The 27,752-nt window shown below is 51.8% G+C and overlaps 1 protein-coding gene across 1 annotated transcript in view; it reads right to left on the bottom strand.

Moving 5' to 3' along the window:
• CDK6 (cyclin dependent kinase 6) overlaps positions 1-27,752 on the bottom strand; it is a 199,304-nt gene that overhangs the window by 14,356 nt on the left and 157,196 nt on the right. Inside the window, exon 5 of the mRNA XM_029070593.2 lies at positions 3,883-3,933. Coding sequence (XP_028926426.1) covers positions 3,883-3,933 — 51 coding nt within the window. The remainder of the gene's footprint in view (positions 1-3,882; positions 3,934-27,752) is intronic.

Below are 27,752 nucleotides of genomic sequence, written 5' to 3'. Positions count from 1 at the left end.
CACCCACCGGTCCAGCACCCTGACCTCGACGCTGACCGGCCTTGGCCGAAATGGGACACGGCTCTGGTGAAAACGATGCCGATTTCGGCCGTCCTTTCTCGGTCGGTGCTGACGCTGACGAGGCTCCACGGCCTCGGGAGAAGGCAAGTCACTCTGCCCCCTGGTACCCGGCTGGCCGCGGGCCGAAGAGCAGCAGTAGCATTTAGAAGACGCCGGTTCAGGGCCAAAGCCAGCCTCGGATCCTCGACTACTGGAGTAAGTTCGGACGTTCTCTCTGGTCTCTGCCGGTGCCCAGTCTGGGGCACGTTTTGGGCACCTAATACTATATTTCTCATATAAATAATGATGGTATTTGTTAAGCGCTTCCTATGTGCCAAGCACTGTTCTAAGCACTGAGGTAGATACACGGTAATCGGATTGTCCCACGTGGGGCTCACAGTCTTAATCCCCATTTTACCGATGAAGTAACTGAGGCACAGAGAAGTTAAGTGACTTGTCCAACGTCACACAGGCGATAAGTAGTGGAACTGGGAATAGAACCCATATCCTCTGACTCCCAAGCCCGTGCTCTTTCCACTAAGCCATGCTGCTTCTCCAATTTTCAGGTCTGTCTCTCCCCCTCCGTGGCTGGTCTCTCCCAAACGCTTAGTTCAATGTTCTGCACACAACAGATGTTCACTCACCCAATACCACCCATCGTTAGATTGATTAGACCCCGTGTCCGACTGGAGCCGCGAATAAGGAATGGATGGGGACTGGTCCTATTAATCCCGGCCCATGCTTCCTCCATACTGCCTCGCCTGGAGCACGCCTCTCTGAGGTGGCCTCGTCTGAGAACGTTGGCACAGAATCACTCCGGATGCCAAGAAGAGCCGTGCGAAAAAGCTGAGGTGAGACGAGGTTCCACAGGTGGGAGTTAGGAAACTGCCTGCAAGGAAGGGCAGGTTGACTGATAGGCCTGTCTTGCTTCCTCTCCTGGCTGGCCTGCTCCCCCTCCACACCAAATCCTCTGCTCAGAACCAGATTGCTCCAGTCCTGGATTAGGGTGAGGTTCCTGGCTCCGGGTTAGGGTTCTGGGGCTCCCTGATGGGTCTGATCCATTGAGATCCGGGGATAGGGCCAGAACAGAGTTCCTACAATGGGAAGGCCCAGTTCCCTTCTCCGGATGGATCCAGTTCATGCTAAACATTTTCCTCAGTCTAGCAATTGATTCTTTTTCTTAGGTAGGTAACAACCACCCGCCAGGAAAAGAAGCATACGCTGATGGTTACGGCTAATTCCATTAAACTGTGCTCCGCAAGTCCTCTCCTCCACCTGATGGCAATTTTGATCAGTTTGTCGGACAGCTCTTCTGCTTGTAGCCTGTTCCCTGTCTGCAACAGTGCCTGCAATTGGGCAAGTCTGCCTGTCCGTGTGTCTGTGTCCTCCTGGGTGCGCGCTTACGTGTCTGTCTGTGGATCTGCCCATTGTCTGTCTCTCTGCGTGCATGCCTGTGTGTCTTCCTGGTTGCATGCCTCTATGTCTGTCTGCAGATCTGCCCATGTGCGTATTTGTGTCTACAAGTCCACTTGCGTGCACGCCTGTGTGTCTGTTCGTAGGTCTCCGTGCATGTCTGCCAACCTCTCTTTGCTGATCTCTCCTCATCCATGTGATGGAGAGACCTTTATCAAAGCCATGGGAGTTTGTTGTAGAGAAAAAACCCAAGTGGCTTATGTTCCTAAATGATCTTCTGGGAGGCTTCTACTTATGGCTATCCCACCATTCTGTGTTCCTTAAGGATCCTCTGCTTCTGCCTTCCTGGAAGGTCCCCTACCTCTGCCATCTGGGCAGGAGTTTTAGGTTCCGTTTACCCAGCTCCATTCTAGATAATTGGCACCTGAAGACCTACTTCTGTTTTAAAACTCTATTCCCACCCAGCCGGCCAGCCAGCCACCCAACTAGCCAACCACCCACCCACCCAACCAGCCAGCCAGCCAGCCAACCACCCAGAGAGCCAGCCAACCACCCAGCCAGCCAGTCAGCCTGACAGCCAGCCAGCCAACCACCCAACCAGCTAGCCAACCACCCAACCAGCCAGTTAGTCAGCAAGGGGAAAGGAAACTTTTTCAAGCTTCAGCTACTTCTGCATGCAAAAGAAATTTGTTTCTCAGGAAATGGCTTAAAAGTGCAACTGGCCCCTAAATCTTTCAGAGTTTTTTAAATCAATTTTCGGTTTTTCCACAAACAGACTGCATTTATTAGCAAGTTATTCACTGAAGGAAGGGGATCGCAAGTGAACTGAGATGCAGTTTTGCTTGGAATTAGGCAGATCTGGAAGAGCAGCTCAGACTTTCTGGGCCCAGAGAAAAGACACTCCTATCAGGGCCCCTGACCAGCAGTCCCGTAGGATAAGGGAGAAGTTTGTGAATCTCTTCTTGCAAAGCATTTCCCAAATGGGACCACTGAACAGGAAGCATCATTTGGAGCCTTAGAGAAACACGCTGGCTTCACGACACCCAGTTAGCCACTTTCTCAAATTGCTGCGTGGGTGAATGGAAACAGTTGTTGGGGTTCAACATGAAAACAGAATATCATCCACTGTTTCATAAGGATGGCAGAAGAGATGGACGGGCTTGGGTTTTTCTCTCACCAGCCCACCCATTCCCCGCTGGACCCCGGGGGTCGCCCTGCTCCAAGAGGATGAGAGCACCGCCGTTGGTCTTAGAATTTCTCCACCCTGGTTCCATCCCCAGTTGGCCAAACTGAGGTCTTTGGGTAACTGTGATGTGTAAAGAAAGGAGAAGAAACATACTCATCTATGGTTTCGGAAGTAGGAGAGGAGAGGAAGAAGAGGGGAATGACTAGTTCAGCTGCTTTGTCCTGGTGTGTTTATGCTACTTCCAGCTCTGTCCTTGTTCTTCCTCCGTTTTCATGATCTGCAAATCATTTCCATCTGTCTGTCTCCCCCATGTGATTGTCAGCTCCACCTTGGCAGAGAACGGGTGTCTCGCTACCGCTGGACTCTTTCCAGAGCACAGGACGGTGCCTAGCCCTCAGCAACTGCTCCACCGATGGGTGGATGGACGGATCACTCTTCCTGTGTACTTTCCAAGCGCTTAGTACAATGCTCTGCACACGGTAAGCGCTCGATAAATATGACTGAATGAATGAATGAGGTCCCGACTGGGGGTGGGAGAGGCTTCCGAGAAGCAGTCTCCGTCCAAGTGATCGTGCCAGGAACTCTGTGCCATGGGGACCAGCTAGAGTCCTCATCAGCGAGGCAAAGTCACGGGCGGCCGTCATTTTGCTCTGCCGGCCCCGGGCCAGTGGCCGCTGTGCCCCTGGGAGGGCTTGGGGCGGGCCCCCTACTCCCTCACTCAGACTCCGGGGCTCATGCCGGATGGCAAGACCCTAATCTGGGAGCACACCTGGCCCGCCCCGGCTGACTGCCTGCCCCTGCTGCCGGGCTGGACTCGCAGGGAGAACGCTGGCCACAGAGTAGCCAAGTAGCCTTACAGGCTGAGGGAACGCAGGCCCAGGGCCAATGTCAACAAAGCGCCGGAGACCCTGACCACTGGGAACAGGCACCGGGCTGTGCAGAGGATGGTAAGGGGAGGGGAGGAACTGGGGAGAGATGAAGGTGGGGAGACACAGCGTCACAGTAGCCATACCACAGACAGCAGTGGGTCGGCAGAGAATGTGAAGTGAAAAGGCAGATGATAGGCATCCACTGCATGTGGGGTCCGCAAATCACCCGAGGTCCGGCCGTTCCCCTTGGACATGGTTGGGTAGGGGCATGTCCCAATAGGGAAGACACGAATGACACCTTGCCGCGATCCAGCAGAGGAAGAGTGTTTTCAGTACTTAGAGAGTTATCGACACAGCGCTACGGATATTACTCACTCTAAGATTTTTCCTAGTTGGTCCACATCTGAACTTCCACGAAACAGAGGCCTGAAAAAAATGAAGAGGATGTAAGTACATGAACTTCTCATTGGTTAGTTATCACCTTCTAATCAATAATGATGACATTTACTGAGCACTCACGATGTAGCCAGCCCAGTGCTAAGTGCAGGGGAGGCTACAAGATAATCAGATCGGACCTAGTTCCAGCCCCACATGCGGCACTCAGTCGAAGAGGGAGGGAGAGGATGATCCTTGCCCCATTTTATGGAGACGAACCCGAGGTCCAGAGAGGTTAGGTGACTTGTTTAGGGTTACACAGCAGGCCAGAGGCAGAGCTGAAACTAAAACGCAGGTCTTGTGACTGTTGATCCTGGGTCCTTTCTGCCAGGATAGACCGTCTCCTTTAATAATAATAATTATGGTTTTTGTTAAGCACTTACTCTGTGCCAGGCACTGTACTAAGTGCTGGAGTCGATACGAGCTAGTTGGGTTGGACACAGTCCCTGTCCCACATGGGGCTCACAGTCTCAACTCCCATTTTACAGATGAGGAAACTGAGACACGGAAAAGGGAAGTGGCTGGACCAAGGTCACACAGCAGACATGTGGAAGAACCAGGATTAGAACCCATGACCTTCTGTCAGGGCCAGGCTACATCATGCTACTTTGGAGATCTCTGACGTGTGAGCGCTTTACAGCCAAGTGGAACCACATCCGATCTTCTGTCACCGATCAATCCATCCATCATTGGTATTTATTAAATGGTTTCTGTGGGCACAAAGCTGACCCCGGCCCAGCCAAAATTGGACCACCTTAAATCTGGAAGGTAGGTTGTCTCTTAAGTTGGCCTTGGGCTTTGACCCCCCCATTTTCAGTCCCAAGACTGTTCCCATCCTTCTGGACCCTTAAATGGGGCTGGGGCCTCTTTCCCCACAGTCGTCACTGGGTCACCAACTCAGGCCCGAAGTGCTACTGGGTCCCACCATTCTCTCCTCCCCCAACAGCAGCCTCCAACTGCTCCCTTCCCGGCTAGGGGATCTCCACTGCTCAGACCAGGTCACCGTTTCTTCCCTGCTCAGAACCCACCACTTCCTCACCTCAGAAGTCTTCGGTGGCTTCTCATCCCAACCACCTCCACATCAAACAAAAACTGCTCTCCATTGGCTTTAAAGCTCTCCATCACTTTGCGGCCTCCTACCTCACCTCGCTTCTCTCCTTCTATAACCCAGCCCGCACACTTCGCTCCTCTAGTACTAACCATCTCACTGTGCCTCTATCTCACCCGTCTCACCACCCAACCCTGGCCCATGTCCTGCCTCTGTCCTGGAATGCCCTCCCTCCTCTAATCCGATAGACAACCACTCTTCCCTGCTTCAAAGCCTTATTGAAGGCACATCTCCTCCAAGAGGTCTTCCCAGACCAAGCCCCACTTTTCCTCATCTCCCACTTCCTTTTGCATCTCCCTGACTTGCTCTTTTGCTCTCCCCCACTCCCAGCCCCAAAGCACTTATGAGCATATTTGTCATTTTATTTATCCCTTTCCTCTTTCCCTCTCCCAGCCCCAGAGCGCATATATATATATATATATGTAATTTTATTTATTTGTATTGAGGCCTGTCAGCTACCTTCTAGACTGTGAGCAGGTAATGTGTCTTTTCACCGTTATGTTGTACTCCCTCAAGCGCTTAATAAAGTGCTCTGCACACAGAGTTCCTCAATAAATACAATTGCATCAATGAATGAATCAAATGAATCAATGAGCAAATCAAGGTGAAGGAGCCAATGAGACTGGGCCAGTAACAGGGGCCAATGGTAGACGGAATAAAATGCTGTGCACACCAGCCCGCTGCTCCTGAAGAGAACGGAATGGACCGGGGTGGGAATCGGAGCATGCCGGCATACATCAAATCACCCACACTCCTCTTTACGCCCTTAAGAATGATAACAACAATAATATTGGGACTATTTGTTAAGTGTTTCCTATGTGCCCAGCACTGTACTAAATGCATCTCTCTCCCTCTTGGGGCTCACAGCCACCCACCCATCCTCCCGTTCACTGGATCTCCTTAGACTGTTAGCTTGTTGTGGTCAGGGAATGCATCTTCCAACTCTCTTGCACTGCACCCTCCCAAGCGCTTAGTACAGTGCTCCGCACACAATACGCACTCAATGAATACGATCGACTGATTGGTCTGCTTCCAGGAGTATACTGTAGGCTTCCTGAGGGGAGGGATTGGGTCTTCTTGGGTGTCGGACATGACTCTGGAAACCCTGTTGCTTGAGAATGAACTTCCTACCACGCTCAGTGCCTTGTGGCCCGAAGCTGATAGCAAGCAGGTGGGCACCGAGAGAAATGGGGCAGCAACAGGAAAAACTCCCAATGGAAGTGTAAAGCCGGTCCCAATTCTGCTCTTACTCTTCAGTCGCCACAACCTAGGCCCAGTGCGCCTAAGACACGACTGCGGGACGGGGCCACTGACCGGGGCCATGGGGCTGCGTTCTGGGGTCCGCGCCAGGCAACGAGCCTGGCCGAAGCCAGTGGCCCCGAGTTGTCATCATCATCATCATCAACCCCCCGTGGTGGAGGCCCAGGGCACCCCGCTCCCAGCGAGGAGTGGAGCACACTGCCATCTGGCTCCAGGCCCTCTTCAGACCTGCCAGGTTTGGGGCGACCACAGCAAATGGATAAAGCTCAGGCAGAGATGGATCTGTTTCGGTTCCAAGGGGCAAAGGCGGATGAGGCTGGGCTGGGGAGGAAGGTCAAAGAGCGGAGTGATGTGGCTAAGAGGAATTGCAAATTTTTGAGGTGGGAGAAATGGGGCAATCATATGGCCTGGGAAGGACAGCTTCTTTTCAGCTGCCATCTGTTTCTTTAAGAGAGAAATTCCGTCCTCACCACCCAGCACTCAGCTCCAGCAACTGGCACCAGCACCTGGCACCAGCACCAGGCTTGTTTGCTCTTGCCGTGAGGCGGAAGCAGTCCCTGAAGTTTTTCTAGGATCCCCTGTTCCCGAAGAGATCCTGACCCTCTGCTCAATCAGTCGATCAATCGATGGTAGTTACTGCACACTTAACGTATGCAGAACACTGTACTAAGCACTTGGGAGAGTACAATATAACCGAGTCAGTTAGACATGTTCCCTGCCCACAGCGAGCTTACTCCGGTCCTCCCATCCCCAGTCGGTGTTGATCCTGGGTATGCTGAGGCCCCGACCTGGAGTAAGCGGAAGATGGAGGGAACTTGGGCCTGGAGAAAGAAGCAGGTGGGGGGAGGGAAGGAGGCCAAAGGGCAGCAGGATAGAGAGTGAATGGGTGTAGCAGTCGGCTGGGGGGCATAAGGAAGAGGAGGTGGACAGACAGAAGGTGCAGATGGATGACTGGGGGGATTTGACTCAGAAGGGCGTAGTGCCCAAGATGCCTGGAAGGTAACAAGTTCATTCTCCCACCGGAGGGCCCTGGTTCCAGCAATAAACCCGAGCCTGCCAATGAAGGGAGAACACCGAGACGTGGCATGGCTGTTTAGCCTAGCGGAGTGAGTTTGGACAAGTCTCTCAGTAATAATAACAATAATATTCGTTAAGCACTTACTATATGCCAAGCACTGTGCTAAGCGCTGGGGTAGATAGGTCTCACTAGGGGCTCACAGAGTAAGTAGGAAGGAGAACAGGTATTGGCTCACCCCATTTTGCACAAGAGGGAACTGAGCCATAGAAATGAAATGTCTGAGGTCACACAGCAGATAAGTGGTGGGGCTGGGATTAGAACCCAGGTCCTCTTGTCTCCTCTGTCACTTTCTACTAGGCCATGCTTCTTCCCTGGGGTCTCAGTTTCCTCACCTGAAAAATGGGGATTCAATACCTGTTCTCCCTTCTCCTCAGACTGCGAGCCCCGTGTAGGACAGGGATGGTGCCTAACCCTGTTACATGGTATTTATCCCAGTGCTTAGCATGATGTTTGGCAAATAGTGAGGGGTTTAGCAAATAACACTAATAATGATAATAATAACGATGATAATAGTAATATCAATAATACTAGCAATCTGCTTGTTTGAAGCTACCTGTTGGCAGAAGTTAAAATGCCTGAAAGCGTCTCTTCACCCCCACCACTATCCCTACTGTCCCCCACATCCTCCCCATCCACAGTACAATTCCTGGCTCCTTGCCACTCCTTTGCAATCGGTGTTCACATACACACGTGCCCGTTTTCCATCCATGTTCACATACACACGTGCCCGTTTTCCATCCACCTTATCAGACTACGTCAGGTGAGTGCGGCAGGAAATCCCTCTCTCCAACCCCCCTGCGCTCCAAGCTCCAAGATAATAATCATGGCATTTGTTAAGCGCTTACTACATGCCAGTCACTGTACTAAGCAATGAGGTGGATACAGGCAAACTGGGTTGAATGCAACCCCTGTCATTCATTCATTCACATTTATTGAGAGCTTACTGTGTGCAGAGCACTGTACTAAGTACTTGGAAAGTATAATTCGGCAACAGATGGAGACACTTCCTACCCAACAATGGGCTCACAGTCTAGAAGGGGAGTCAGACAACAAAACAAAACAAGTAGACAGGAATCAATAGCATCAAAATAAATAGAATTATAAATACATCATTATATACATCATTATAATTACATTTGTAATTAATATGTACAAATATATACAAATGCTGTGGGGTGGGGATTGGGGTAGAGCAGAGGGGAGGGAGTAGAAGCGATGGGGAGGGGAGGAAGAGAAGAGGAAAAGGGGGGCTCAGTGGGGCCCACAGTCTCAATCCCCATTTTACAGAAGAGATAACTGAGTCACAGAGAAGTGAAGCGACTTGCCCAAGGTCACACAGCAGACAACTGGGTGACCCCCTAAATGCCTAAGACAGGGCCACTCTGCCCTAAAAGGAGGAAGGATAGTCACTCTGGAATGAGAAACTCGATCTTTTAAATTCTGAATCCCCTGCCTGCGCTTACAGAAACCTCCAAGACCTAATGAATGAGGGCGGTCTGGTGGGAACCAAGACGACAGTCAGAATCTCAAGATGGATTGGGTGATTCTATGCCAAAAAGGGAACGAATGAAACCATGTCTCCCAACGATGATGAGATAGTTAAGACGTCTGACTCATAAGAGGACTGAAGAGCCAAAACAGAAAAATGAGTGCAACGGTATCTGCTGGTGCTGACTGTATTGCTGAATTTTATTTTAAATCATGGCAAACTTTACAGTCGGGCATATGACAATACTGACCTGTCTTATAGATGGTTTGCCTTGGGCTTGAGCTCAAGTGGTACGGGAGAAGTTTTTCCACCTTACTCAAAGGTACCAAAGAAGAGGCTCATTTGAGAAGATTTCCAGTGTTTTATGCATACAGACTAAAATCATGGGAGTTTATTAGGCCGGCAATAGGATAAAGCCACCAGGGCAAGAATGACGACGTGAAGAAATGTAGCAATCTGGCATTTTCAGTTTATGTGGGAATTCTAAATCCCCTTTCTGTAATTTACTCAGCTGTCTGTCTCTCACCCTGGACTAGAAGCTCCTGGAAAGCAGAATTGTCTTCAAATGTTTTGGTGAGAGGACGACCTGATATGCCCACTTCAAATGGGTGAGGGGGGCCCAACGCTCCACGGTTAGCCAGTTGGACTCTCTTCAAGCTACATTTTGGGTAATATATAGGTACGGATGTAAAGGCTTAGGGGATAAGGACTCAAGTGGCATAGGTGATGCCAAAAGGAGGAAAAGAAGGCAGGGAGATGAGAGGTTAATCAGGGAAGGCTTCCTGGACATGTGATCTCAGTGGGGCTTTGAAGATGGGGAGAGTGGTGGTGAGGGATTGAGAGTCATCGGAGAAGGAAAGGAAATGAAACAGCCAGTAAAGGAGTTGAGAAGCAGCGTCAGCTTAGTGGATAGAGGACGGGCCTGGGAGACAACAGGACCTGGACTCTAATCCCTGCTCCGTCAAATGTCTGCTGTGTAACATTAGGCAAGTCACTTCACTTCTCTGTGCCTCAGTTACCTCATCTGTAAAATGGGAAAAAGAATGTGAGCCCTATGTAGGACAGGGACTGTGTCCACCCTCCATTAACTTGTATCTATCCCAAAGCTTAGAGAGGTGCTTGGCACATAGTAAGTGCTTAACAATTATCATTATTATTATTATTGCTATCATTATTATCAGGGAAGTGGAAGGGTGAGGGGAGTGTGTGTATGTGTTGTGCGGGGGAGGTTCTGTCACCGAGAAGCAGTGTGGCCTAGTGGCAAGAGCACGAGCTTGGGAGTCAGAAGACATGGGCTCTAATCCCGGCTCGGCCACTTATCTGCTGTGTGACCTTGGGCAAGTCACTTGACTTCTCTGTGCCTCAGGTTCCTCATCTGTAAAATGGGGATTAAGACTGTGAGCTCCAAGAGGGACAGGGACTGTGTCCCACCTGATTACCTTGTACCTACCCCATGTTGAGAACAGTGCTTGGCACACAGTAAGTGCTTAACAAATGCCATCATTATTATTATCACTGCACAAGGAGGCATTCCAGCGTGGGCTTTGCCCTCTCCTAGGCCTGGGGAAGAACCGGGCTTTGGGGCCGGGACCTGCCGGATCGGTGCATAGTCAACCGTGCATTCTTGGCCTCGCCCCACGGAGCCTCTGTGGCTGAGGCACGCAGGGCGGAGGGCAGACTGACGAACGACCGGCTGGCAGTGTGACCGACAATGCCAGCCCGCGGGCCCCTGGAAGGACGGGGGCACAATGGAGAGAGGGAGGGCACGGCTCCCGGTGCCGGCTGCAACCTGAATTACCAGTTGGCACCCGCGGCTGCCCATCAGAGGTCGGTCACGGATGCGATCAAACAGCCGGAGGAGATGGGACTGGGGGGAGGCAGCCTGAACTGGCTGCATCCGCCCCAGTGCTTAGTACTGTGCCTGGAACATAGTAAGCGCTTAACAAATACCAGTTATTATCTCCGGAGCTGCTGGGCATTGGGGGTGGGGAGGGTGGGCTTTGTGGGCACCGAGGACCTGGAAGCCCTAAGCCGGGGCAGCCCTGGCCCAGGGGATTCTGGGGAGGAGCCCCGGGCAGGTCACTTAGTCTGCAGCTGCCCGGAGGTAGAAGACTAGTAACAGGGATCCTGTCTATTTACTGTACTCTCCCAGGCACTTAGTACAGCGCTCTGCCCACAGTAAATGCTCAACAAATAACCCTGATTGATTGACTCATCGCATGGACCTAACAGCGGGGATTGAACTACAGGAGGGTCAGACGGTCCCCTAAACCTCAGCTGCTCTTCCCAAAGAAGGACTCAGCCTCTCTGAACGCCTCCATTAAAGGTTCTGATCAAACCTGAAAAGTCTGGGAAAGGGTCACCCTGAAATGAAGCCATAAGGTGGAAGTTCCTCTTGGGCAGCGAACCTGTCATTTTGTTTTGTACTCCTCAAGGGCATAGGCCAGTGCAAGGCAGTCAATGGGACCTCTTGCCCATGTCCTGCCTCTGGCCTGGAACGCCCTCCCTCCTCGTATCCAATGGACAATGACTCTCCCCTCCTTCGACTGAAGGCACAACTCCTCCAAGAGGGCTTCCCTGACCAAGTCCTCCTTTCCTTTTCTTGCAAGCCCTTCTGCATCACCCTTTCTCCCTTTATTCATCCCCCTTCCCAGCCCCACAGCACTTATGTACACAGCTGTTATTTTTAAAAAATACTATTGTCTGTCCCGGCTCTAGACTTTAAGCTCATTGGGGGCAGGGAATGCGTCCGTAATACTATACTCTCCCAAGTGCTTAGTAGAGTGCTCTGTCCACAGTAAGTGCTCAGTAAATACAACTGACTGTCCAGGTGCTCGGTAAACCCTAACACTTCTCTCTCAGCCACAGGATCCAGGTACTCTCCCCGCAACCCTCATCCCTCACCCCTCACCGAAACGTGCTGCAGGGAAGGATATAAGGCAGCATCCTGGGGCTAGAGGCAAGAGGGATCCTAGGGGCTATTGCAGAACTTCCTTGCAACCAGCCCCTGGCTCCAGGCCAGAGACTCCTGCCACTCCTTAAATGCCGGAAGCGTGTTCAGGTACAAAGGAATTCTTAACAATGAAAATCCTGGCAGAAAGACATCACCAGGGGCCGGGGCGAGGACTATCATTTAGTGCTCATTCTGGGGCCCTGGCTACTCCTCAAGCGGTAGGGCACCGGGTCTAGAGGCCGGAGAAACTGGGTTCGAATCCGACTTGTTCCGTTAGCCTGCCGTGTGACCGTGGGCACTTAACTTCTCTGTACCTCAGCTTCTCCATCAGTAAAAAGGGGGTAATAATATCTGCCTTGTCTCCCTACCTCACGAGGGTGTTGTGAGGGTTTGAAATGAACTAATTAATGTGAACTATAACAAACCCAAGTAAGCACTTACTACGATGCTCTGCATACAGGAAGCGCTCGATAAATACATTTGAATGAATGAATACCTTTTGGGGCTGTGACACTTTGCAACAGTCGATCACCTACATGTGCGTGCCCACACACGCGCACACACATACACGGACAGATGAGAGTCAGTGCACAGAGTAGAGGCCTGCCTGGATTCCATGTTTACTGTCAAACTGGACTGCAGGGGAGGCGGAAAGACCTGTGGACCCCGGGACCCACGAGGGGTTCAATTCTGAACGTTTCTCCCCGCCGCTGGAGCCCGGGAATCCACAGTTTGCGGGACGTGCCATCGCTGCCCATGCCCTAACCTCTCGTGAACCATGGCGGCGCTGAGATCTGACAGTGGTCATCCACGCCCCGAGGGCCTCTCCCCAACACCCTGAGCTACAGGGCAGGGGTCTCGCCACACTCCTTGAGGTCTGGCTGCCTGCCACGGCGGGGAACATGTTAACGGGATGGGCAGGAACAAGAAAATGAGTGCGCCTTTGGTCTCCCCCATCCTCGCCCTCAATCTTGCACCTTTTATAAATGTTCCTGCTCCCGTGGCGCTTTCCTCTTTCCTGTGTATCTGTCCACCTGGAGCAAGGACTGTGTCCCATCTGACCGCCCCGTGTTCGCTGTAGCGCAGGACTGGTTGGCCTGGTAACGGGCTGGTGGGCAGGCCTCTACCTACAGAACTGCAAATGGGAAGTCAAATTCAACAGGGAAAAAGTAGAGCGATGTTCCATTTCTAACAACTCTGTTAGTGTCCAGATGCCCTAACTGCCCCAGAGGCTGCCTAGGAACCACGCAGTGAGAGGCTGGAGAAGCATTTCTGGAGATGCTATCTGGATTCTGGTGCTGTTTCTAAAGGGCAGAAAGGGGGTAGGGGCGTGTGTGTGTGTGTGTGTGTGTGTGTGTGTGAGAGAGAGAGAGAGAGAGAGAGAGAGAGAGAGAGAGAGAGAGAGAGAGAATTAATCTATCTGTAGGCACAAAGGGCTTGAGACATTCTGTGCACTGAAAAAACAGAGCTCAGAGGTTCTCCTAGATGACACAGTGCAGGGATGATCATGCCAGTACCTGCCTGGAAGGATCCTGGAGCAATGTCAGTGCCCCAGATTACCACAGTCCTAGCCCGGAGCACTAATAGGGCCAGAGATAGAGCACTGTCAGCACCCCAGACCAGAGCACCATTAGTGCCCCAGACTGGAACACCATCAGCATCCCAGACCGCAGCACCGACGGCCCGACGGCATCTCAGACAGGATGACTGTCAGCCCTGCAGACCACCCCTCTGCCCTTGGCTTTGCCTCAAGGCCGCCGGCCCACTGGGTGGGAGCAGGGTGGGAGGACGGCGGGACAGAGTCTGAGCAGGGAGTGGGGAAGGGGAAGGGAGCTAGCGTTGAGGGAGGTCCTTGGAGCTGGGAGGCTGGAAGAGAGAGGAAAGCAGAAACAATCAACGGCGCTGACTCAGTGCCTACGGTGGGCAGAACACTTTGCCAAGTGCTTGGGGGAGTACAACAGAGATGGAGGACATCATTTAATAATAATACTAATTATGGTATTTGTTAAGCGCTTACTATCTGCCAAGCACTGTTCTAAGCACTGGGGTATATACAAGGTTAGCAGGTTGTCCCAGGTGGGGCTCACAGACTTCACCCCCATTTTATAGATGAGGTAACTGAGGCACAGAGAAGTAAAATGGCTTGCTCAAGGTCACACAGCAGACAAGTGGAGGATCTGGGATTAGAACCCATGTCCTCTGACTCCCAGGCCCATGCTCCTTCCACTCAGCCAATCTGCTTGCCCTAGAGGGGTGGGCCTAGTAAATACAGCAGGGGCCTGGGAGTCAGAAGGTCATGGGTTCTAAACCATTTTCCACAGCTTGTCTGCTCTGTGACCTTGGGCAAGTCATTTAACTTCTCTTTGCCTCAGTTACCTCATCTGTAAAATGGGGATTGAGACTGTGAGCCCCACATGAGTACAGAGTCTGGCACATAGTATTTATTTATATTGATGTCCGTTTACTTGTTTTGATACCTGTCTCCCCCATTCTAGACTGTAAACCCGGTATGGGCAGGGATTGTCCCTCTTTATTGCTGAATTGTACTTTCCAAGCGCTTAGTACTCTGCACACAGTAAGCGCTCAATAAATACAATCAAACGAATAAATTCGATCAAATGAATAAATACCACAATTATTATTATTCCAGTCTAGCAGAAAGCTCAGGGAAGAGGGCAAAGTTGGGGACCCTAATAAAATGAGCCAGCCAAAGCTGACCACACGGCTGAGAAATGCTCCAGGACAATGAGGGTCACCCCAAGATCGGGAGAGAGATAGCTCAAGGTCCTGCTAGAGGGAAGCATGCCTTGGGGAAGGAAGGGGCAGGGAAGGGGGACAGAGGAGAAGAGCAGGGGAGGGGAGGACGCAAGGAGCTCCAAGGAAACAAGCAAAGGTCAAAGACCTCTGGCCTGTCTGTCCAGTGGAGGGAAGCTTGGGTTCTGAGACTTTAAAAAGAATTTATTTTCTTCATTTTACCAGATGTGAAAAATTTACTTCTCCATAGAGAGCTCATTTTTACTGTACCATGAGGAACTTTCCCTAGAGAAATGACTTTTTCACTTCAAAATTAAGAACTGAATGAAAGTGAGCTTAAGTCGGCACTTGGCGACCTTGAAACACTTCGAGTCTCCGCAGCCGATGACATCAGGGCCAACCCTCCCAGCCTACCGAGCTGGGTGAGCAATGCCCGCTTCACACGCCCACGCTGCCGAACGTGGCGACGGCACTCATCCCCAGCGGGCAGAGGGCAGAAAGGAGATGCCGGGAAGGCCCGAGGTCCAGCTCCGTCCAGGCAGCGAGTTGCCCTGAGGCCCAGTCCTGACCTTCTGCCGTTTGGCCTCATTCCCACCGGGAGGTCTGTCACCCTGTCACGCTCTGACTTGGCCGTTATCAGTTGATCCCTCATCAAACGCCCAGCTCTTCCCCGCCTGCTGTGTGTTTTCTGTTTCTGACTATGGCCCGGGCTACCGCCGGAAGCGCCGCCCACACCGAGAGCCAACTTTCCAGCCTCGAGAGGCCCTCGGACCCAGGCCTTGGAAGCGCGTGCGCTCTCGGGGACCTCCTGCTCTCGCTTCGTGCTCCCACATCCCTGGCGGTACCTGGGTGGCCTTCGCCGAACCCTCCTTGCAGGCCCCCGATTCGGGCCTCTCTGGTCGAAGGCTCCGCCGCACTCCCCCCCACCCCCTAAACGTCAGCAGCATCCTCGGGAATGAAGCCCGGGCTGCCGGGAGGCGAACTCGTGTTAACTTCTGGGGCCGCCAGGGTTGCCTAGAGGTACCACGGTCTGTCGGGGCTCTGCTTGGGCAGGGCAGGGCCAGACAGAGCGGGGCAGGGCTGGGCAAGGCCAGGATGAGGGTGGGCCCAGAATTTCAGGAATGTGCAGGGATGCAACCTATGGCCTTGGGGAATTTTCACCACACAACAGGCCTGGCTTCTCATCAGGGCTGGATCCAGGGAACTGTGGGTTGAAGCAGGGCTAGTCTGGGCGGGGTGGGGGGGAGGGAGGGAAGGGAAAGTTAAAAGCTAGAGCAAGCGGGGATAGGGGAATAGGGGAGCTGAAGGAGGGGTTGGAGGAGCAGAGGTTTTCTCTCTCCCACTTCCCCGGAGCAGCTGGGACTGGCTCCGAGCCCGGAAACCACTCACCTACCTGGCTCCAGGAGGCTGCTGGGATCGGAGCCAATCCCAACGGCGAGTGGAAGAGAGGACACTTCCGGGCCCTGCTTGGCCCCATGTGGGTGATGCCAGGAACCCCCGAGCCACCCTCCTCTCGGTGCCTCTCTCTCCAGTGACCTCCTGCTCGCACCCTCCTTCCTGCCTGGAACTCCCCCATCACATCCGGCAGATTGCGACTCTAGCTTCAAAGCCCTTCTGAAAGCCCACCTCCTCTGGGAGGCCTTCCTGGATTAACCTCTCATCTCCCCGCCTTATTTCCCCCCAACTATCACTTTGAGCCTTTCATGTCACCTAGCCCTTGGCTTCCCTTGTCCCATCGCCTACCCCCCCCAAAACACATGTCCATAGACTACACTCTATTGCTTCCTCCTAACTGTAACTGATTGTAAAGTTGTTATTAGTAGTATGGTATTTATTAAGAACTTAATTTGTGTCAAGTATTGTTCTAAGCACTGGGGTAGGTACGAATTAATCAGGTCGGACACAGTCTTTGTCTCACACGAGGTTCACAGTCTAAGTACGAGGGAAAACAGGCATTGAATCCCCATTTGACAGATGAGGAAACTGAGGCCCAGAGAAGTTAAATGACAGGTCCAAGGTCACCCGGAAGACAACGGGAGGAGCCGGGACTAGAACCCAAGTCCTCTGAATCCCAGCACTTAGTCTAGTGTCCTTTGGACCACCTTCCATCCAGGATCGCCCCTCAACATGGGTTTTTAGGGGTTTGAACTGGAGGAGCCTGGGTCTGGCACGCACAGCTGACCACTTGAGCTTCGGGGGCGAGAGGCCAGAGCGGGGAAGCTCTGGCCTGCTCCCACAGGCCTCTGCACTGTGGGGCAAAGCCGCTGGAAGGCCCTGGTTCATCCGGAGGGCTTGGGAGCGTCTCCAGTGGCTCCCCGGTGGGTAACCCCCCACCCCATGGTTTGCTCTGCTCAGGTGAGATGGAGGAAAATGGCACAGTGCTGCTCTTGAGAGGAACACCATCTAATGGCCACTCACCAGGCAAGGGTTTGGGTGGGCCCTTGGGGCCTCCTGCTTGGCCTGGAGGCCCGGGCTAGGGGTTGAGGCCTAGACTCTCCCCTCCCACTCTGTTCTAGGCCTCCTTCATTCATTTGATCGTATTTATAGTGCGGAGCACTGTACTAAGTACTTGGGAGAGTACAATACAATAATAAACAGACACAGGAGGAGGAGAGGGAGGAAGGGGTAAAGTGCAGAATTAGAGGTTCTTCCTTTGTTTTGGATTTCTCTCAATGGGAGGAGGAGTCTCAACAAAGGAAGCCATTTAGATTTGTGTTTACCTGCTGCTGCCTCCTGTTTCCACTGGGCCTCCCCGAGTTGTATCTGAGCTGGCGCTGGGCCGGGACCTCTGAAACACCTTATAGACGCCCCTGATTTTTTAGGACTCAACAGGCTCAGGCTGGGAGCCGCCTTCCCCTCCCACGCTCCTTCCTCGACTTGAATCCCTGCTCTCAGCCACCCACTTTGGTTCAACCTGGCCCGGGGCTCACCCTGGCCTGGGCTTCACTGGGCTTCCTCAGCTGGGGTCAATCCGGGGTCAATACCAGCTCCATTTGGGCCTATTTGGGCCTGCGGAACCCATCTGAGCCTAGGCTCCTCACAGATGAATCTTGCCCGAAGAGGAAGAGAAAGACACAGCTGTTGAAGTCTTGGAGGGGAGACTGAGGCCTGAGGCCAAAGCCCAGGGGAAGGTGGGAGGACCCTCAAGACACCGTTAATTATGCATGTAAATGTCTTTTATTCATATTAATGTCTGACTCCATTACATATTAATACAAGCTCGTTAAGGGCAGGGAACAAGTCTGCTAATTCTGTTGCATTGCACTGTCTCAATCCCTTAGTACAGTGCTCTGCACACAGTAAGCCCTCAATAAATACGATTGACTGATTGATACCAGGGGCCATCAGCAACCTCAGAGGAGCTGGCCACTTTTGCTTCAAATCTAGCTAGGCTCAGGCTTATCTGAACGCCTCAGGATGGAGGAAACCCATCTAATCTTGTTTCATGAAGAAGCTTCTCTCATTTCATATGTGAATACTCTGAACCAAGAGGGGTTCTCCCCCTGAATGGGGGAAGTTGGACTTTCCAATCCCCAACTCCACCCTGCCACTGCCCCGCTGGCTTTGAGACTAACCAACCACTATGTTTTCAAGTTCTGGGGACTGCAGCCCCCAGTGAACCCTGACCCTCATAGGAGCAATCTGGCCTTCTGACCACCCAGGCCAGCGGGACTCGAGAGTTGGATGTAAATGGGAGGGGAGGCAGGGATATGGGATTGGGGAGAGTGGGAAGTTAAGACATTTCTCAAAGTCCCTGGTCCCCTCAGGGGGCTCTGTCCACCCCACCGCCCTTTCCCTCCAAGTCCTCGTGTCTGTACAGTCTGTACAGACAGACTGGGTACAGACACGAGGACCGGGACATAGCAGACTGCCAGGGTACAGGCTAAAATTTGGCCACCAGAGAAAACCTGGGCCTGTTCCTTACAACCCTTTTACATCTTGCCTGGACAGAAAACGTCTCTGAGACCTGACTGTGGAAATTCAGGCTGCTGATGGACTTCAGCTGAGAAATGAGAAACAAACTGAAATAAAGAATCCCCGCTCATCTTGTTTCGGGGGCCTCCGTCCGGCTCTGCCCTCCCCTCCTTGTGCATCAGCCTGTCTGAAACTGGACTGCTTCTACGATGGGGCTTCCTGATGACACAGGGAGCCTTTGACAGGCCTGCAGAGGCTGGGAATTCTAAAGTCGGTTCTGGGTCCATCCAGGGAGGATGGGCCTCTTGGAAGGGCGGAGATCCTGCTCTGACGCAACCTGGGTTCGGCCCAGATCTGGAGAAGCAGTGTGGCTCAGTGAAAAGAGCGTGGGCTTCGGAATCAGAGGTCATGGGTTCGGCTCCCGGCTCTGCCACTTGTCAGCTGTGTGACTGTGGGCAAGTCACTTAACTTCTCTGTGCCTCAGTTACCTCATCTGTAAAATGGGGATTATCTGTGAGCCTCACGTGGGACAAACTGATTACCCTGTATCTGCCTCAGCGCTTAGAACAGTGCTCTGCACACAGTAAGCGCTTTAACAATTTCCAACATTACTATTATTATTATTATTACTGTATCCAGGTAGGCTCCCAAACGAGGTGCCACAGAAGTGGGCCACTGGGAGCCAGTGGAGTGGCCTCTACCGCCCGTTTAGATAAACTCAGAATGCCCCTGGGTACACCAAGGGATGGCTGGTTGGCCTCAGCTCGAAGGAGGGAAGACACGTCTAGACGAAAGGATTTTTGGCACTTTTTGCTGTGAGTTGGTCTTTACTGGGAGGCCTCATTCCCCTTAGGGCTGTGACGACTAGGTAAGGAGTCTTCCGCCTGGAAAAGCGAAGGCCGAGGAGTCTTAGTGAAGTGTCTGAGGTAGGGGTAGGTGTGGGCAGAGGGAAATGAGAACCGGTGCTTCCAACTCCTCGCTGATGCTTGAACCCGGTAGATTCCAAACCTGCCCAAGTTAAAACTTGTTCTCATGGCGGGGGCTGAGGGTGTGGAACTCATATATCCATAGGTTCAAATGGAGTATGAAACTCCACTGATGAGCCCAGAGAGTACCAGAGGGCCAAGAGAGTGATGTGAGAAGGTGCTTGGCTAATCATGGTTTAGAAGTAGTGCAGTCTAGTGGAAAGAGTATGAGGCCTGGGAGTTGGAGGACTTGTCCTGTTGTGTGATCTTGGGGGAGTCACTTCACTTTTCTGGGCTTCAGTTTCCTCATCTGTGAAATGGGGATTCAATACCTTTACCCCCTCCTTCTTAGGCTGAGCTCCATGTTCATTCATTCATTCATTCATTCAATCATATTTACTGAGCGCTTACTATGTGCAAAGCACTGTACTAAGCACTTGGAATGTACAATTCGGCAACAGATAGAGACAATCCCTGCCCAACGACAGGCTCACAGTTTAAACGGGGGAGACACACAACAAAACAAAACCAGTAGTCATGTGGCAATACCATCAAGATAAATAGAAGCACAGATATGTACATATCATTAAGAAAATAAATAGAGTAATAATATATACAAATAGGCACAAGTGCTGTGGGGAGGGGAAGGGGGAAGAGCAGAGGGAGGGAGTAGGGGGAATGGGGAGGGGAGGAGGGCAGAGGTAAAGGGAGGGCTCAGTTTGGGAAGGCCTCCTGGAGGAGGTGAGCTATCAGTAGGGCTTTGAAGAGGGGAAGAGAGTTAGTTTGGCGGGTGTGAGGAGGGAGGGCATTCCAGGACAGCGGTAGGACGTGGGCCGGGGTCGGAGGTGGGACGGGCGAGAACGAGGCCCAGTGAGGAGGTTAGCAGCAGAGGAGCGGAGTGTACGGGGCAGGCTGTAGAAGGAGAGAAGGGAGATGAGGTGTGATGGGGACTTAGACCTTAGTACAGTCTGTGGCACATGCTATGCGTTCAACAAATACCACCATTATTATCGTTAAGGGCCTGGATGTTTGGGAGGGTAGTCATCATGTGATTCTTAAAAGCAATAATATTGCGGCATTTGTTCAGCGCTATGTGCCAAGCACTGTATTAAGTGCTGGGGTAGATACATGATAATCAGGTCCCTCATGGGGCTCACAGTCTAAGAAGGACAGAAAACAGGGATTGAAACCACATTTAATTTAATCCCCATCTTGATTTCCTCTAATGCCAACCTACTCAATGTACCTCATTCTCATCTATCTCGCCCCTGACCTCCCGCACATGTCTCACCTCTGGTCTGGAACACCCTCTCTCTTCATAACTGATAGATGATTATTCTCTCCACCTTCAAAGTTTTACTGAAGGCACATCTCCTCCAAGAGGCCTTTCCAGACTAAGTCCTCACTTCTTCTTCTCCCCCTCCCTTCTGAGTTACCTTTGCACTTGGATTCACGTCCTTAATTCACCCCTCTCTCAGCCTCACAGACATGTACCTACCCATAATTTATTTATTTATATTAATGTCTGCCTCCCCATCTAGAATGTAAGCTTGTTGTGTGCAGGGTACCTTTCTACGAACTTTGTCGTTTTGTACTCTCCCAAGCGCTGAGTACAGTGCCCCATGTGGGACAGAGACTGTGTCCGACCCAATTATTCTGTGTCTATCCCAGTGCTTAGTACAGTGCTTGACACATAGTAAGCGCTTAACAAATGCCATCATGATTATCGTCATCATGATAATCAGTGCACAGAGTAAGAGATCAATAAATTGATTGAATTTTGCAGATGAGGGAATTGAGGCACAGAGAAGTGAAGTGACTTACCCAAGGTCACACAGCAGAGAAGTGGGGGAGCCGGGATTAGAACCCAGGTCCTCTGACTCCCAGGCCCGTGCTCTTTCCATTGGGCCACAATGCTTCCCACTAGAACACACCAAGTTCTCGAAGCCCCCGGGGTCTCTGGTTTTGTGTCTGTCAGGGTCAAGGGCTAGCAGTGCCTTTGCTGACGACGGTGACTCCCCCTCTCATGGAGGGCCAGGTGTCCGCCCGCCAGCACCAGGGCTACTTGTCCTTATTTGGACAGTTTCTGGAAACACAACGCTCAGCGCTGGAGTTTCTCAGTCAGAGCTACAGAGGTTGGCCTCCCCTGAGCCAGAATGCCAGACCCCTGAAAGAGCCACCCTCTGCCACAGGCTAGAAACTTCTGGAGGGCCAGAAACTTGATCGTTACCTGAGGGAGAATACTCTCTGAATTCAGGATTCTACAGGCTCCTAGCCTGAAACTTCATGTACCAATCGTATTTATTGAGGGCTTTCTGGGTGCAGGGCAATCAAACAATTGCACTTACTGAAGGCTTACAGTGTGCGGAACAATACACTAAGCGCTTGAGAGACTACGATACAGCAGAGTTGGTAGACACATTCCCTGCCCACTGTGAGCCTACAGTCTACAGGGAGAGACAGACATTAATAGAAATAAATAGTTATTTAGTCTGATCCCAAAGCCTCAGCTTCTCACCACTACCATCATTACGAACACCTACGGAGCACCTTCTCGTGTTCTACTTATCTAGACCATCATGCAGTGGATTCCGCCTCTCTCCTTAACATGGTGAGTCCCCTTTCTGCTTGTGTCAATCCAGCTTTGAGGAACTTCTCTGGTGACTCCAGTCCCATGCCGCCCTGCAGACCCCCCTCCGGGTACCCATCTCCCCTGACACCTCAACCCAGGAAGGGCAAATGACAGTGTGGATGGATGCCAGTGGGGTGAGAACCAAGGGAAATATTATGATGGCAGGTCATCTCATCTCTTAGAGAAGCAGCGTGGCTCAGGAAAAGAGCACGGGCTTGGGAGCCAGAGGTCATGGGTTCTCATCCTGGCTCAGGCGCTTGTCAGCTGTGTGACTCCGGGCAAGTCACTTCACTTCTTTGTGCCTCAGTTCCCTTATCTGTAAAATGGGGATTAAGTCTGTGACCCCCAAGTGGGATAGGGACTGTGTCTAACCTGATTACCTTGTATCTACCCCAGCGCTTAGAACAGCACCTGGCACAAATACAAACACTACAAAAGGCAATGTGACTTTGCCTTGCACGATAACTACATGTGTATTTTACATTAACAGAATCCCTCCACTGACGAGATCAAAATGTTCAAAATGCAACAGCTTCTGGGGAGAAGCCTCATGAACACGATGGTTCATCCCAAAGATTCCTACTGGGCAGTTCTGCCAGAGAGAGGGTTGACGTTATGCATTTGGGATGGAAAGCCACTGTGGAATTAGGGAACTGTCATCCCGACGGGCGCCTGTTACATCGCCACCCCCGTTTGATGTTCTCCAGGAACGCAGCGCCCAACTTGTGACCGTTCAGTGCAAGTAACTGCGGAGTCAGCCATGCTCATTACAATGTCCCGGGAAATCCACAGAGGTGGATTTTCAAGGACATCTGGAGAAAACAAACGTTCAGGACTCCCTCCCTCTGCTGCCTCACCAAACAGGTGAATTTTGGCCCGGTGTCATTTAGAGTCAGGAGGGTGGGGTCTTTAGAGTCAGGAGGGTGGGGTCTTGCACTGTAACTCCCCCGGCTTCGGTTCCGTTACATTGAATGAGCGAAAGCAGGCCGGTGCTGACCATCTTGTGAACCACTCGTCGGTGGAAGTATTTACCACCCGTGGAAGTACTTACTGCTGTACGTGGATGTCTATGGCCATTGAAATAACAACAAAACAGGAGTGTTCAGGGGTGGGGAGTGAGATTGCAGAGACGGGGACAAGGTTTAGAGCGTCTCATGTTAGGAAACAGAAGTGTTCACGTGGACGAACCGCCTAGAGCTATTTATAGCCTGATTTTCAGCTTCTGCCTTTCCCAAGTTGCCAGGATAAAGACATCTCTGAATGGAGATGGAGACCCAGGGGCACCAGGATAGTGCCAACCACTTGACCCCTCTGCAAAGCCGGGGTCAAACTGAGGCAAAGTGCTGGCCCAGGCTTCCTGGGAGGGCATCCCAGGAGCCGCTGCTGCCCAGGGCCACCAGGCCTATAGGGCTGGCGCTACAATCACAACCCTCCACTTTAAGCATGGCACAAATCACCCCAGGGGCTGGCAGACTGCAGACACTCCCTTATAGTAGCCTGTCACCCAGAGAGAGGACTACCTGTTAACCTCCTGGGAGAAGTGGTTGAAGTGCCAATATCCACTTATCTCTGACTGTGGGAGGCAGCTGGCTATGCAGGCCACACCGGGCACGGACCTGGGGGTCAGAAGGACCTGGGTTCCGTGGCTCAGTGGAAAGAACCTGGGCTTCGGAGTCAGAGGTCATGAGTTCGACTCCCGGGAGTCGACTCTGCCACTTGTCAGCTGGGTGACTGTGGGCGAGTCACTTAACTTCTCTGTGCCTCAGTTACCTCATCTGTAAAATGGGGATTAAAACCGTGAGCCCCACGTGGGACAACCTGATTCCCCTGTGTCTACCCCAGTGCTTAGAACAGTGCTCGGCACAAAGTAAGCGCTTAACAAATACCAACATTAATTAATTCCGGCTAAGCCACCTGTCTGCTGGGTGACCTTGGGCAAGTCAGTTAACTTCTCTATGCCTAAGTCCCCTCACCTGTAAAATGAGGATTAAGACTGTGAGCCCCATGTGGGACAGGGACTGTGTCCAACCTGATTACCTTGCCCCCAGTGCTTAGAACAGTGCTTGGTACATAGTAAGTGCTTAACAAGTACCATAATTATTACACAGTAAGCACATAACAAATACTATAAAAAAAATTTCCCTGCTCTAAGCCTCAGTTTACTCATCTGTCAGATGGGGATTCTTTGTCCACTCTTCCTCCCTGACATGGGACAGGGACTATGTCTGACCTGATTATCTTGCACCTACCCCAATGCTTAATGCAGTGCTTGGCACATAGGAAGCACTTAATAGATACCACAGACATTACTGTTATTAGGGGGGGCAGACCCAGGAAGAGGGAGCTGGCAGATTTGAGACCACCGGGAAAGACACACTGGGAAACAAATCACATGGGTCCAAGAGGAAGGAAGTCGGGAGCCAATGCTCCGGCACCAGCTTCGGTGGGTCTCTGTCCTTTGGAGAGCTGGACAGGAGGCGGGTGCAGGGGGCTGAACTTGGCGATGCGGGGTGGAGGTGGAGAGAGCTAATATTAGTCAAGCTAATGTTGACCCAGGACCCAACTAAACCAAGCATCCTGCCATCATTCCTCCTGACATTTGTTTTCCTAGAGGAGTAGCGCTGAATTGTCACATTTGTGCATTAGTGAGGTGGAGAGCGGCTGGGGGTTGGGGAAGTGGAAATGAAAGGAAGTAAGGAGGGTCATATTGCCTGATGACACACACATGCCTTTTTATGGTATTTATTAAGCTCTAACTATGTACTAGGCTCTGTATTAAGTGCTGGGGTAGATAAATGCTAATCAGGTTGGATACAGTTCATGTCCCATACGGGGGTCACAGTCTTCAACGTCATTTTACAGATGAGGTAACTGAGGCACAGAAGTGAAGTGAATTGCTGAAGGTCACGCAGCAGACAAGTGGCAGAGCCGGAGTTAGAACCAAGGTCCTTCAGACTCCCAAGCCCGTGCTCTACCCACTAGGCCACAATGCTTCTCACACTCAGGCCCTCTCACCCCCGTTGGCCTCTGGCTCAGCCAGCTTCGCTCTGCCCTCTCACCCCTCTGGCCTGGGCTGCCCTTCCTGGCTCCTGGCTCCACCTCTCGCGACCTTTCCCAGGCCCTGGGGCCTCCTTCTTTCCCAGCTCCAGCAACTGCAGGCAGGCAGCGTCCACTGTTCCTTTCGGAGGGAGGTGGGCCTCCTGGGGGCCCCAGGACCTCTTCCTCATTGTGCCCTCAGGCCTGGATCAATAACAGTGGGCACTTGGGGAGCTGAGAGTTGGGAGAGTGCTTCAGGGCTGGAGCAAGTCTGGTCGGAAAATTACTGGCAGGACCCTAAGCTCCTCCACGGCAGGGATCATGTCAATCAACTCTACTGCACTCTCCCCAGCGCTCAGAACAGTGTCCTGCCCACAGTAGATTCTAAGCTCCTGAGGGCAGGGACTGTGTCTGCTAGTTTATACTATCCCAGGGGCTCAGGAGAGTGCTCTGCATAGAGCAAGTGCTCAGTGAGTAGTACCTACTGAATGAGGAGGAGGCAGGACTGGATAAAGCGGCACCAATGGTAATGTGTCTTAGGGGGAGTCACAGAGCACACTCGGCATCATTTTTCTGGTCATCTAATGCCAGAAGGGTAGGAAGGCCCAAGGCAGCTTAGAACCGACGAGAGGGAACGCCAAGGAAGGTCCCTGAGGTGTGGACTTGGGACCTGGCTCCGGCCAGCGGGCACATCATCCCTTCCACATTTCCAGGGGCTTTCCCAAGAGATGCCCACTTTGAGAGGAACTCCTGAGTGACTTGAGCGGGCTTTAGCTTTTCTGAAAACGGCACTGCTGGTTTTTCTGGCCCTGGGGGTGGTGTTCCCCCAGAACCCCATGATACAGCGCGTTTACTGCTTCCGCCGTTCTGCCCTCAGCCATTGCTTTGGCCCCTGTGGAACACTAAGTCCAGATAAGCTTTTGGGCTGCTGGACCACTGTGATGGCTTGCTTCTCTGAGAACCAATCAATCAGTGAAACAATACATCAGAGTTGGTAGTAGATGCAATCCCTGCCCAAAAGGAGCTCCCAGTCTACTGCAGGAAACTACCCTGGCCAGCCAGGTACACAGAGAAAACACAGGGTCGGGCAGCCCTCAGGACACAGCGGCATTATTTCACTCCATGGCTCAGTTGGCTTTTGAAGGTTCTCGCCCAACCTTCAAAGCCATTCTCTCTGGGGAGGCAGCGAGGCCTAGTGAAAAGAGCTCTGGTCTGGGATTCAGGCCACCTCGGTCTTATTCCCGCCTCTGCCACTTGCCTGCTGTGTGACTAAGGGCAAGCCATTTTATTACTCTGTGCCTCAGTTTCCTCATCTGTAATTAACTACCTGATTTCCCTCTTTTTTAGACTGTGAGCTCCACTGAGGATAGGGACTTTGTCTGACATGATTTTCTTGTATCACGAAGAACTTGGCACACAGAATGCTCTTAACAAATGCCAAAGTTATTATCACTGTTATTATTATTACTACTATCATCATCATCTCTGGCCATCCAATCAAGTTCTGAGATGAAAAGTGAATTAGCTTTTGAAGGGGCAACTGCACATCATCTAGCTAATGTTAACAATGATGGTATTTGTTAAGCGCTTACTATGTGCCAAGCACTGTTCTAAGCGCTGGGGTAGATACAAGGTAATCAGTTGTCCGATGTGAGGCTCATAGTCTTAATCCCCATTTTACAGATAAGGTCACTGAGGCACAGAGAAGAGAGGTGACATGCCCAAAGTCACACTGCTGACAAGTGGTGGAGCTAGTATCAGAACCCATGACCTCTGACTCCCAAGCCCGTGCTCTATCCACTAAGCCACACTAGCCCTTAACAAATACCAAAGTTATTATCACTATTATTATTATTATTATCATCATCTCTGGCTATCCAATCAAGTTCTGAGATGCAAACTGAATTAGCTTTTGAAGGGCCAACCGCACATCACCTAATGTGTGAGTGGCTCAGGCCTCCCTTCCCCAGAGTATAGACTCCTCGGAATGGAAGATCCCTCCCCATCCCCCGGGCATTTTTTTTACCGTGTCTGGGCATTTTTTTTTACCGTGTTGGTGACCAGTGGCCAGAGGGATCCAGGGATGGCCTACTGGAAGAAGTTAGTCCCCCTGCTGCCCGCTAAACCGCAGGCCCAGGGTAGACAGGATCCCGGAGCCCAGACTGCCAGGTAGGGGAGCCTTCCAGGCTCCACACTGGGCAGGCTCAGTTTCAGCTCTCCATGTCAAAGGGAATTTGCCAGGGGCTCACTGAGGGGTCGGCGGCTCAACTGCTGGAGAAATGAATCTTTCTGGTGTGGAGGAGAGCGGATGCGGGATAAGAATTCAGCCAGGGATGCAATTCTGGACAAGAGGATCAAAAAGCGTGGAATCTCAACTTGCACTTTCAGAAGAAAGCCTGTCCATCTTCAGCAGCTCAATAGTTTCACTAAAGTTTTCAGAAATGGCTCCTTAATCAACCAATCACATTTATTGAGCACTTACTGTGTGCAGAGCACTGTACACTAAGCGCTTGGGAGAGTATGACATAACAATATAACAAGAGTTGATAGACACAATCCCTGACACAATGAGGTTACAGACTAGAAGGGGAGACAGATGTTAATATAAATAAATTACAGA

This window comes from Ornithorhynchus anatinus, chromosome 8 (assembly GCF_004115215.2).
Source record: "Ornithorhynchus anatinus isolate Pmale09 chromosome 8, mOrnAna1.pri.v4, whole genome shotgun sequence".
Taxonomy (NCBI): Eukaryota; Metazoa; Chordata; class Mammalia; order Monotremata; family Ornithorhynchidae; genus Ornithorhynchus; species Ornithorhynchus anatinus.
The sequence above is the reverse complement of the archived record's forward strand: the minus strand, read 5'-3'. Positions and strand labels throughout refer to the sequence as shown.